The sequence below is a fragment of the Penicillium chrysogenum genome, assembly GCF_028827035.1.
Source record: "Penicillium chrysogenum strain IBT 35668 chromosome Unknown utg000004l_segment0_segment0, whole genome shotgun sequence".
In the NCBI taxonomy this organism is placed as follows: Eukaryota; Fungi; Ascomycota; class Eurotiomycetes; order Eurotiales; family Aspergillaceae; genus Penicillium; species Penicillium chrysogenum.
Genome location: NW_026622752.1, coordinates 1566693 through 1577480, shown reverse-complemented (window position 1 = coordinate 1577480; position 10788 = coordinate 1566693). Strand labels below are relative to the sequence as shown.

The following is a 10788-nucleotide window of genomic DNA, read 5'->3' as shown; positions in this document are numbered from 1 at the left end:
CAATATGAACGAAGAAATTAGTAGCTCCGTAGAGACGTAAATGGCAGAAAATGGCAAAAAGGCAAGACGCACGTGGCCCTGGAACTACCCAGAGGTTACCTTATATAAAAGCGCGGGGGAAACGGTGTCAATTGTTAGCGTCGTGAATTGAAACCTTATACGTATAAGGCTATAATCATGACGCTACTGAATTGAACAATATCGTGATAATCCCCATAGATTTGGTGGAAATCGGGGAAAGAACAAAGTGCTCATCTAGGCGGTGTTACCCCCGTAGCATATGTAACTGGAGAAATGTTGGATGTAGGTGTCTTGCCCGCACTGCCCGCCGTCGGAGTCGGCGCCGAGGATCGCTTGGCTAGAACAGCTACCTTCTTCCGGACAGACGCGAGGCGGCCTCGCATACTGGATACAACTGGATCAAGGTGTAAGTTTAGGGTATATTTCGGGGTGAACTTAGATAAGAACTCACGTTTGACAACGACCTGTCGATCCTCCACCTGCAGCTCGTCCAGAACGACCTTCTCGCCACCTTGTGAACTGCTTTGCCGCTCGATGTTGCTACCGGGCATGGATCGCATTCCATCGTCCTCAAGCACAGCTTCAAGCATGCGAATCGCTGTGACATATGTAATCTCACAGTTGGCGAGATCTTCCCCAGTCAATTCATTGATAGCAGCCGCCCGGCTCATCTCAAGTGCCCGGTCGTACATCAGTCTCTCTGCTGTGACGCCAGGGCTCACCACTACGTCAGCGGTCGAGCTTGAGCCGGCGGTGGAGCTAATAGAATGGTTATCTGGATGGCTAGGGTGATCTGGTGGCAATCGCCGTTGCCCCTCGATGAGCTTCAGGCGCACGAACTCTGCTTTTTCGATGACCTCATTGAACCGACTGCGCACCCATTGCACAACATAGTTGATCCGGGTACCCGCAACTGCGCTCATGCTGTCTTTGGTAGGAGACTCCCCATACACCTCTTCACGGTTCTTGCGCGACCACCAAGCTCCAGCGATGTCCATTGACTTGGCAAGCAAAGACAAAGCCTTGACATATAGTACCAAAGCCTCCTCAGACAATGTAACAATAGCATCGACTGTCAAGCCATCGTCGGAATCGGCAGAGTCTGGTTCAACGTTTGTGTCCATCGGTCTCGCAGATGGATCAGTCGACGCCGAAGGTGCTAGCGGGATGAGTTGCTTATACTTGACCTCGGCAAATCCAAAGACAACGTCACTACGCGTAGCACATTCCTCGATTTCCTGGACTGCCTTGCAATCTTCGTCCCCAGTTGCATTGGGTTTCGAGCCGTCTCCGGTGATCAAAAGACTAGCATGTACAGGAGGATAGGCGGGGAAAGGATTGTAAGCTAGCGGTGGAGACCGCCCACCTTTGGTGATGGCAAGGGGAGGAGAGAAGCCCATTCCAAACAGACGACCACTGGCCATGTTGAGTGCTTTTGAGATTGCCGAGGTCGCCGACGTAGGACTCTGCCCGTAACGTCGCTCGTAGGAATGCTGGCGCTGGTGCGTGGAATCTGCTCGCGCACGACCCGAAACCACCTGCATGGCTTTAGCCGCATTGGCATGCGGAGAAGATGGTGACACTGTAGGTAGACCCTGCGTTGTTGTCCGACGGCTTCCGGCGCCAGTTTGTCCTGGTCGTGAAAGTCCGCCTTGAAGGCGTGGGCTATGAGCCAGCTCATCTGCAAAGGCGTTAACCTCCACGGCCCGCTTTTCGACCACAACGTAGTCTCTCTCGAATGCCACTTCTTGTGCAGCGCGATCCCGCGCCTCCTGGGCACGGATTGTTGAGTCACTCGCTTTGGGAGCGCCAGCGTAGGTATTCCGATGTCTCTGCCGATCCATAGCCGCAGTAGTCGCGTTGCGATCGGTGAGCTCCTGGCGTCCTGGAGCAGTGGCAAGGCTGACAGGACCAGGCCGTTGAGGTGGTGTACCTCCCGGTTGTTGCTCCTTAGAAATGGCTGGAGCAGGCCGGTCAGCGCTTCCCATACGGCGCATATCCGTAGCGGTCGGCGGCGTTCCTGATTTTGGATGCGTCGTAACGGGTCTTTGGCCGGGAGGATATGCAAGTTTGTCTTCAGGCCCGGTATCGTAAGGCGATTCTTCGGCCTTCCCAACAAGCTGCCTCGGCCGTGGCGATTGTGGTGGCCCTGGGGCGTCATCGGCCAGCAAGCCAGGAATCGGATCATTTATCACATTGTTGCTGAAGAACTCGGGGAAGTTCAATCGCTCCACTGGGTTCCGTTTCAGAAGACCTCGAATTAGCTTTTTGATGTCGTCTGAGGCGGGGTTATCTTCAGGAAAGCGGATTCGATCTTCCCCCTTCTCAATCTTTCGCAGTAACTCGACGTGATTTGTGGCCCGGAACGGGGGTCGGCCCACCACCATCTCATAGAGCACAGTACCTACCGACCACAAGTCGGCCTTGGCATCATACTTCTCATACCGAAGAATCTCGGGTGCCATGTACAGTGGAGATCCACAAAGGGTCTCTGCAAGTGAAGTGGCGGGTAGAGATCGAGCGAAGCCGAAATCTGCGATTTTGAGCATGGGGAGGGATTCGAGCCCCGTCGTGGGTTCGTAAGAGTCATCGCTGCCTTTGTAGGGCATCACCTGAGCATGTCCGCTTCTATATGACGAAGGCGAGGGACACAACAAGAGGTTCTGTGGTTTGATATCTCGATGGATGAGGTTTCGGTCACGAAGGAATTTCAGTGCGCTTGACAGTTGTTTGAGGAAGTGGCGAGTAACCACCTCATTGAGCGAGCCGCCGGGTGGATTTGGATATTTTGCAATCATATCCCGAGTGTATTTATGTGATCCAAGAGTATCCCGGCGCTTGATGAACAACGACAGATCCCCCAGTGCGCAGTACTCCATGACCAAGTGAATGTGAGATGTTGATTCATGGCAGTCGATCAGAGCCACGATATGTGGGTGGTGGAGGCCCTTGAGTATATCGATCTCGGACGAAAGGTTTTCTTTGAGCTTTTTGTTAAGCTTCGACAAGTTGACGGACTTGATCGCTACATAGGTTTTCGATTTCTGTGTGATAGGAATCAAATTAGCATCCATCGCTCGACATACTGAAGATAAGGAACGACTCACTGTATGGACACCTTGATAGACCGTCGCGAAACTACCTCGCCCGATCTCGTCGAGCCGCGTATAGCGACCGATGGACATTTCTGGACGGGGGGCCTCGCGTGACCTCCTCGAATGTTGAGACGCCATAACGGCGGGGCACGCCAATGCCTGTTCCGTCTCTGGTAAACTCGTGCTGGGGGAAGTAAGGATCGAGTCACACCCCAGCAACCACAACTACCTCAGCAGCAGCAATGAAAACGGTCGACTCGAGAGGCCCATCAGGCGAGCTATGGAAAGGATGACGCTGCCTCCGGGAAGCCTGGAAGGATGAGGAACCGCCGGGAGAATGGGTCTGGGAAGGTACTGTAAATGGGTGCCGTGGAACGAGACCGGTGAGCTCGGGTAGATTATAAGGGATGATGTCGATGTAGATGATGTCTCCAAGGAAGCAATCACTAAGTTGATCCAAAACACTTAGAGCGGTGAGAGGTATGCAGAATAGCCAAAAGAGAGGGTTTGAAGATTCGAATATAATAGAGAACCAAAGATCTAGGGAGGCAAAATGACAGTCCTCATGAAAGAGCAAGATGATGTGATGGCGGAAGCGGGAAGAGGACCCCAAGACCCAAGGATACTCCACGATTGGGGGGGTGTGACCCAACGATAACGAGTGACAAGCGGCGATGATCGCGTAAGGCGGTCAGAAGGGCGGAGATGATCTAGAGTTCTGATAAGATGGAAAACGTATGGAGAAAGTCTAAAGAAAAATGAGAGATGAGAGATGAGAGACGAATAGAGACGAATAATAGGGAATATTGAAGAGAGGCTCGAAAATATAAGAAATATAGGATACAACCCTCTTTTAAAACACCAAAGTACCTGCGCAAAAGAACCTTGGGAGTCCAAATCGCAGAGCTCTAGGTCATGTGCTTATCGATTAGATAAGGCCGAGATCGGCAAGGCAGATCTCCAGGTATTGTCTGTTACAACTTGTAAGGTTGTATTCAGTTGTATTCTGTGGAGTTAGAATTGAATAGAAAGTGTCCAGGCTTTGTCAAGGCTCTAGATGTCCTCTATATATGTATTTCCCAATATTACTGCGTCTGCCTGTAAGTATTTCCGAGTTGCAAGGTGAGTGACCACAAAACATGATGAAACTGTACGGTGACGGAAGCTTATCTGCAGCCTATGACTCCCGGTCATGGCGCATCGGTTGGTCGAATTGAGAGAAAGGGGGAAGCTAACGCAAGGCAGATATGCAATAACACGCTAGTACAGGCATCCAAAAACGGTCTCTAGTTGAGTAGTCGAGGTCGATCTATACATCCTCGGGCTATGTACCCCACCATACTATACAAATTCCGCAGGGATATGATAGGCAGATAATCACACGCAAACCTCCGAGCAAAAAGGAAAGAGAAAAAGAAAAGAAAAGAAAAAGAGGGGAAGAAATAAAAAGCAAACAACTCGCACATCTATACACATCAACGTGGCAAATCAAACGCCAAGACCCCGCACCAGCAGCCATAACACCACTGGGACCACGACGTTGTCATTACAGCCAGTAAGGATCGCCTCGGTGGCGCTGGTTCCGGCTGCCGCCAGAACCGCCTTGAGCAAAGTCCAGGCCCAGAAGTGAGCGGAGAAAGCTGTCCCTTCGGCTGATTCGACCCCTGACACGGGCCAACCACCGAGCACCAACCAGGCACGAACGGCGATCAGCCCGCAGGTCACTGCTGCGACAAAAGCGGCGCTGCCTTCCAGTGATTTACCGCCACCCCAGAACCATTTCAGTCGACCGTACCGCCGGCCAACGAGGGATGCGGCCGCGTCGCCCATGCCAACACAAATAACTCCGCTGGCCATGCTCACATCTCGTGACGGGATCTCCCAACCAGCCCAGGGGCCCAGGCCGGTCCGAGGAAGATCGGAAAGTGACAGCCATAGTGGTATTGAGCATCCAATTAACAAGAATATGTGTGAGACGATTACCGGGCCACGGTGATCACGGCCGTCAACGTACGGGGTCAGGAAAGACGTGAGTGGCCGGGAAATCGGAGGTAGTTGAGACGCGCGGAACAGGTCCAATATAAGGAAGATGGAGAGGACCAACGCTAGCGCCATGGCGCAGAAGGCTGGATCCACAAATATAGCGGGAAGGAACATAACCACCATCATGCCGTGGAAGATCTTGCGGCGCGTATCGACCTCGGCAACAGAGCTGAGATTGATCACAATAGCCAGGCCTGTCAGTAGTACCAACACGCAGTAGCCACTGAGGAGTAGACGGGTGATGGCGGCACCGAAAGTAGTCTGTCGAATATGTTCGACTGATCCGAGGAAGCAGGAGGCACTCATAATATCGGCATCGGGGCGAGGTGGCAGTTCAATCCAGTACTCGAGGTTCAACATAAGCACCCAAAATCGAACCCTCGAGAAATTTCCAAACAAGTAGCCTATAGCCCAGCCAAACGGATCCTGGCCTTGTAGTGCATGCTCTGCCACGTACTTTCGGATAGGTCCAAGGACGATAATCAGGCACAAAACATAGACGTAGAAGGCGTAAAGCCATTTGCGGACCTGTGCTTGGGCTGAAGTGAGCGAGAGGAAGACGGCCAGGCCAGGACCCATCATTTTCTTCCGTCTACCACCAGGGGTAGTGCGGACACGTTCCTCTCGAACAACTTCATCGAATGTAGATATGGTATGGCGCCGTCGATGCACAACGCGAGCATGCTCCTCGAAAATCTCTTCCGTCGTGATCTTGTCTACTGCAGATACCGGCTCTGCCGCCGGGGGGGGAGAGCCATTCTCCTGCATTGTCTTCGTCTTGCGCGGCCTTGAAAACGGGAACCCATTGGGCCCATCACTGTCCGACGAAGCACCGTCCGATGGCACGTGCCCCGTTCTACTCAACTTCTCACAAACTCGATGGTCCACCATGTTCAAGAATTTGCGGAGAGATTTCGAGCCATGCGGGGCACGGCGGAATTTCCAGCTAGGGATTCTGGCCAAAGAAACCTCCCAACGCAGTATATGTCGACAAGAAGCAAACAAACACATACCTCCAAGCCATAACAAGGCTTTGAGTATCTGCATCTGGGGAGAGGCCGCAAACAAGTACAAGTTGATCAAAGCAGTTGTCAAAAGCTGCAGCTCAGCGGGAAGAATGCTGGTCGTCAACAAAAAGTCTAAAGTGGGTATCAACGCTTGATGCAAAGGGAAAAGGAGTATTAGAGATTCCGCGTCGAGCCCGCGAAGCGTCAGCGGTTTGGGCACTGTATGGTCCAAGGAGAAATGCTCGGCAACGAGAATCGGAATCATAGAGATCATCCAATGGAGACCATTTAAATCATTAGTCCGGTGCTGAAACGGTATAACAGGCGATGGTAAAGAGGACAAGCTGAGGACAATATTAGGCATGATAAGAGGCGGGAGATGGTTGGAGAGCGACAACGAAACAAAGATGGGGATAAGAATCGGATAGAGAAGGGGAGCTGGATCGAAGCTCGAGGGTATTGAGAAGTATGTCCGTTTCGTAGACCAGACGCGCCAGATGCGCCAGCTTCGGCCCTGTGATGCACGAACAACGAGCGGATAGGCGGCATAGAGACCCAAGACCACGAGTCCATGAGCAGCGATCTCTGAAAATCAATTAGCGAATTCCATTATTGGTAGAAATGCCAGTTTCCCACATACCCTTTCGCCATTCCCGAGCCAAAGAGCGCGCCCCGTCTTGGTACAAGACCACCCCACCCACAGATAACAAAAGCGCAACCTCTAACAACCGCCGGAGGACCTCGACCCGTCGCTGGCGTCTGAACCTCAGTCTCTCCTCAAAGGCCTCTTCTTCGAGTTCCTCCTCTGAGCTCCGCCGCGATGTCCGCAACATAGGCCGCACGAATGACGGCCAAGGTTGCAAGCTCGGCAGCCAGTCATTGAGGTCAGTGGGACCTACTCCGCCAGATCGTAGGCCTTTTCGAGGGCGGAGCGGAGGGGCAGGTAATCCCCTTAGAATACCGGTGCTTTCATCGTCTGCCTCTGTGCCGCTGTCGCTGGTTGTTCGCGAGGACCTGGAGTAGGAGGAGAGCGGGTGGAGACGGTCGCCTTGTTCGGAGGGAGTGCATGATCCGAGGCGCCGACTTCTGTGGTATGGATGAGGGGAGCGATTGAATAATCGAAGGTCTTCGGCGAACGCTTCCGGGCTTAAAGGTGTGCTGATGCGAGGCGTCGCTTCTTGTTCTTCTTTCCACGGCGAACTCATGGCGCCATGCTTATGTCGATGAGTACGTCATGTCTCGGTGGGATAGTGGTGCACAGTATATGAGGAGGATAGGATAACACCTGAGAAGAGATCAAGGTACCTAACAATTTAGTCCAGTTCGTGTTCGATGTCGGGAATATTGAGAACGTGGCAGAGGCAGAATGACACTGTTATCTTTCCTGAATGCGGAAGGGATTTTGCCTATCACATGCGAGCGAACAGTGCGCCGTACATCGATCATCCCGTGGTACGGAGTATGACATCGACATTCACCGATCTCCTGATATGTAAATATTATTTCCTTTGATCTTTGGTCGAATCGAGTGACTTTATTCTTTGTTAAATAGTTCCTAACTAAGCTGCTGCAGGACCACACCTGCACTCAACCTTCGGCCTTCTCGCCCCCATACTGATCTGCACGGCACAACCTGTACTGGCCACAAGGGTTCAGGCACTGGGTATGTGGTATATAAAACAGCCTGAGACAGACTGGAATCTCGACGGTAAGCCTCATTCACTGATCTCAATATTTGCTTCAATGTCTCGTCCGACGAACCCGCGTCGATCTCGATACTTGTATACTTGTATTGATTGTCCATGGTGGTGGAAGATGTCCCTCCTTGAATGTCCAGCTTGACCTGCTCACACCGGCCTCCCAGACCTTGCCATTCAATATCACTTCCTCGTGGCAGTTCGTCCACTTGGACAGCCAAGAATGGTGGAATGGATGTGTGAGACACAACAAGAGCAGTGAACTGGGGCAGACTGGGCACAGGGGCATCAGTCAACTCCTCTGTGCGGCGACCATATTTGATATCCCACGCATCCAGCTGTGGCCCATCGTCATCATCCTCATCTTCATTGTCAGGCAAAGCATGCATTCTTTCCCAAAGGCGCCATGCCACTTGCGCCTGAGTATTGGCGTGTTCTCCGCGAGCCAAGAAGGCTACCGCACCGAGCCACCAGTTTACCTGCATGGCTTCACCAATTCTCCAGAGGTGTTGAAGGGCTAGTACAGCTCGAAGACGGTAGTTCTCAACCCATGAGCCTGGTCCCTCCACCTGCGCCAAGTCCATAGAACCAGGATCTAGAGGAATCTGGCCAGCAATGTACACGAGTCTGCTAGCGTTCTGCAGTGGAACTGACAATGCTTGAGAATATGGTCCAATATTTGCAGGAGCCCAGTACGACCTGGATTGAACATGCAGGCCCTGGCGCCGGTCCCTGGCACCCAGGTCAACAACGAATGTGACCATCACCTTGACATTGGACGGGAGTCGGTCTCCACATGCCACTGTAACTCGCGCGGGGGGGGTTGGGTTTCTTGAATAGGGAGACGTAGATATCATTCATTGACCCAAAGTCGGCCATCGAATTTAGCAGCACCGTAGCGAAAACAATATCGTCTGTTGATCGTGAACCCGACTTGGGGTGGGAAAAGGACTTGAACAATTTCTGGACCTTGTGTGCAATCGCTTTCATCTGCTCCCCAGCCCCAGGACCAGCCTCAGGCGCAACAATATTCGAAATAGTCCACGTAGAACCAGACAGCCTGTGCACGGGCTCACACACAGGCCAATCTGGCGACCGAGCGGTACTCGTCATCGCCCGTGATTTCGAATCGTCACGCGACCCAGAAAAGTCCAACGCAGAATCCAGCACACCCTCGAAAACTGCATCTAACAGTCCTGGCCTCCTAATATCACTCGGCGCAATCCCGTCGCCAATCTCCCGGGCGCTCTTCGCCGTACACCTAGCACCCCTCAACCTAACAAACGCAACACCCCCTTCCCCAACCTTCTCCTCCCGACTACCAACCTCAATCCTCTGTTTCCATAAGAAACCAGGCCCATCCAGCGCAAGCGTCTCATACTCCCCACCCTCACCCAACACCGCACCACGAATATCTTCTGCAGCTGCAAACCGACTCATAGCCTTAACGAGACACCTTCGCATCATACGGCCGCCACTCCCTGCACCAGACACATTCTCCCACAGGAAACCCTCGTCCAGACCTCCGGAGGCGACCTTGATAATACGAGCATCGCATCTGGCAGCTGCCATATCCTCCAAGAGTCCCGCCTGACGTATTGCCAGAGTATCAGCCGATCTGGCCGGCGGCGCAGGGAGAGATGGATACATCCATAGCCAAGCGAGGGGTACAAGGCCCAGACGATTAGCGACGCTCTCGATTCGCGTGCGCTGGTATGTAGAAAGGATGGCGCCTGCCGAGACGGCGTTTGCTTCTGGGTGGGCCTTTTTTATGCGTTGGAGGAGCGGGACGAGGGATTCGGTCTCATCTTTCTCGGATGGTTTTGTTCCGTAGATGCGGGATGTGTCGACTGCGCCGCCTGTGATGGGTTGGCGGTAGAGGGGGGTTTGGAGGGCTGTTTCGTAGAGAGGGATTATGTTGTGGCCGATTGTTTGGTACATGAAGCTGTCGATGTCGTCTTCTTCGTCACGTTTGGGTTGTTTTGGGTTTGTGCTGGACTTGTTCTGCGGTTCTGGGTAGAGGTTGGCTAACGCGACCACTTTGTGGCCGTTGCGGATGCAGTGGAGAATCGAGTAGAGGGAGTCTTTGCCGCCAGAGATTAGGGCAATCACGTTGAGCCCTGGGGCTGAGGGTTGTGCTGCAGACATGACAACTTTATGCCCTCTGGAGTCCAGGGTCTCTTTTTTTGGGCAGATTTGTTGGATGTTGCTGGGTGCGGGTGATGGGGGGGGTACTTTTTGCAGTCCCCACCTTTGCCCAGGTGAGTTTCCAAGGTTATCGATAACCGATAGAGCGATAAGATCCCGAGGTCACGGGAAATTTAAATATTTCATACATCGAAAGTCTATCATACCTAGTTAGGTAGTTGGGTAGATTATGCATGACTTATTTGTGGACTTGGATGACTTGATGTAGAAATTAGTAGATAGAAGGCCAAAAGCCCTAACTCTTTTAACTTGTCTTACTTTTACTATTATCAGGTTTACCAACAAAGAGTGTAATAAGATTATGCTTGTAATTTGATGCATGTAAATCAACATCTAGAGATGTGACCTAGAACCAACACAAAAGGGCAATGCAATACAAGAAGAGGGGTATGAAGTGATGGGGAGGGAAAATGGGAGTCAATTAACTTATACACGAATGTGACCAGCACAAAGCAGGTAAAAAGGAAAAAAGGAAAAAAAAAGAACAAAAATATTACATCGAATAGGCAGAGCAAGCACGAACGAAACGGTAGGAGAAAGAAGAAGAAAAAAGAAAAGGTAAAAAAAAAGTCACAAGAAGCGAAGTAAACAGGGAGTACACGAAGGGAATACCCAAAGGTTTTAAGTGTGAGGCACATTGCTCACGCCGAATGTGCTGGTCCAGGAGATATTGGAGAGAACAAGTGAAACAAAAGGAAAAAAGGAAAAAAGAGAAAA

General features: G+C 51.9%; 3 protein-coding genes across 3 annotated transcripts; all 3 read right to left on the bottom strand.

Moving 5' to 3' along the window:
- Window positions 1-251: 251 nt before the first annotated feature.
- atg1 (serine/threonine protein kinase ATG1) lies at window positions 252-3206 on the bottom strand (the record flags this gene model as incomplete). Its single annotated transcript, XM_056712268.1, has 3 exons — window positions 252-415; window positions 473-3065; window positions 3129-3206. 3 exons carry the CDS (start codon window positions 3204-3206, stop codon window positions 252-254), a joined length of 2835 nt encoding a protein of 944 aa, XP_056565983.1.
- A 1398-nt stretch (window positions 3207-4604) lies between these two features.
- N7489_006517 (putative phosphatidate cytidylyltransferase) lies at window positions 4605-7371 on the bottom strand (the record flags this gene model as incomplete). The annotated part of the gene is made up of 2 exons (XM_056712267.1): window positions 4605-6751; window positions 6807-7371. 2 exons carry the CDS (start codon window positions 7369-7371, stop codon window positions 4605-4607), a joined length of 2712 nt encoding a protein of 903 aa, XP_056565982.1.
- A 350-nt stretch (window positions 7372-7721) lies between these two features.
- N7489_006516 (uncharacterized protein) lies at window positions 7722-10011 on the bottom strand (the record flags this gene model as incomplete). The annotated part of the gene is made up of 2 exons (XM_056712266.1): window positions 7722-8665; window positions 8793-10011. The coding sequence occupies 2 exons, from the start codon at window positions 10009-10011 to the stop codon at window positions 7722-7724; spliced, it is 2163 nt and encodes a 720-aa protein (XP_056565981.1).
- Between the last annotated feature and the right edge of the window lie 777 nt (window positions 10012-10788).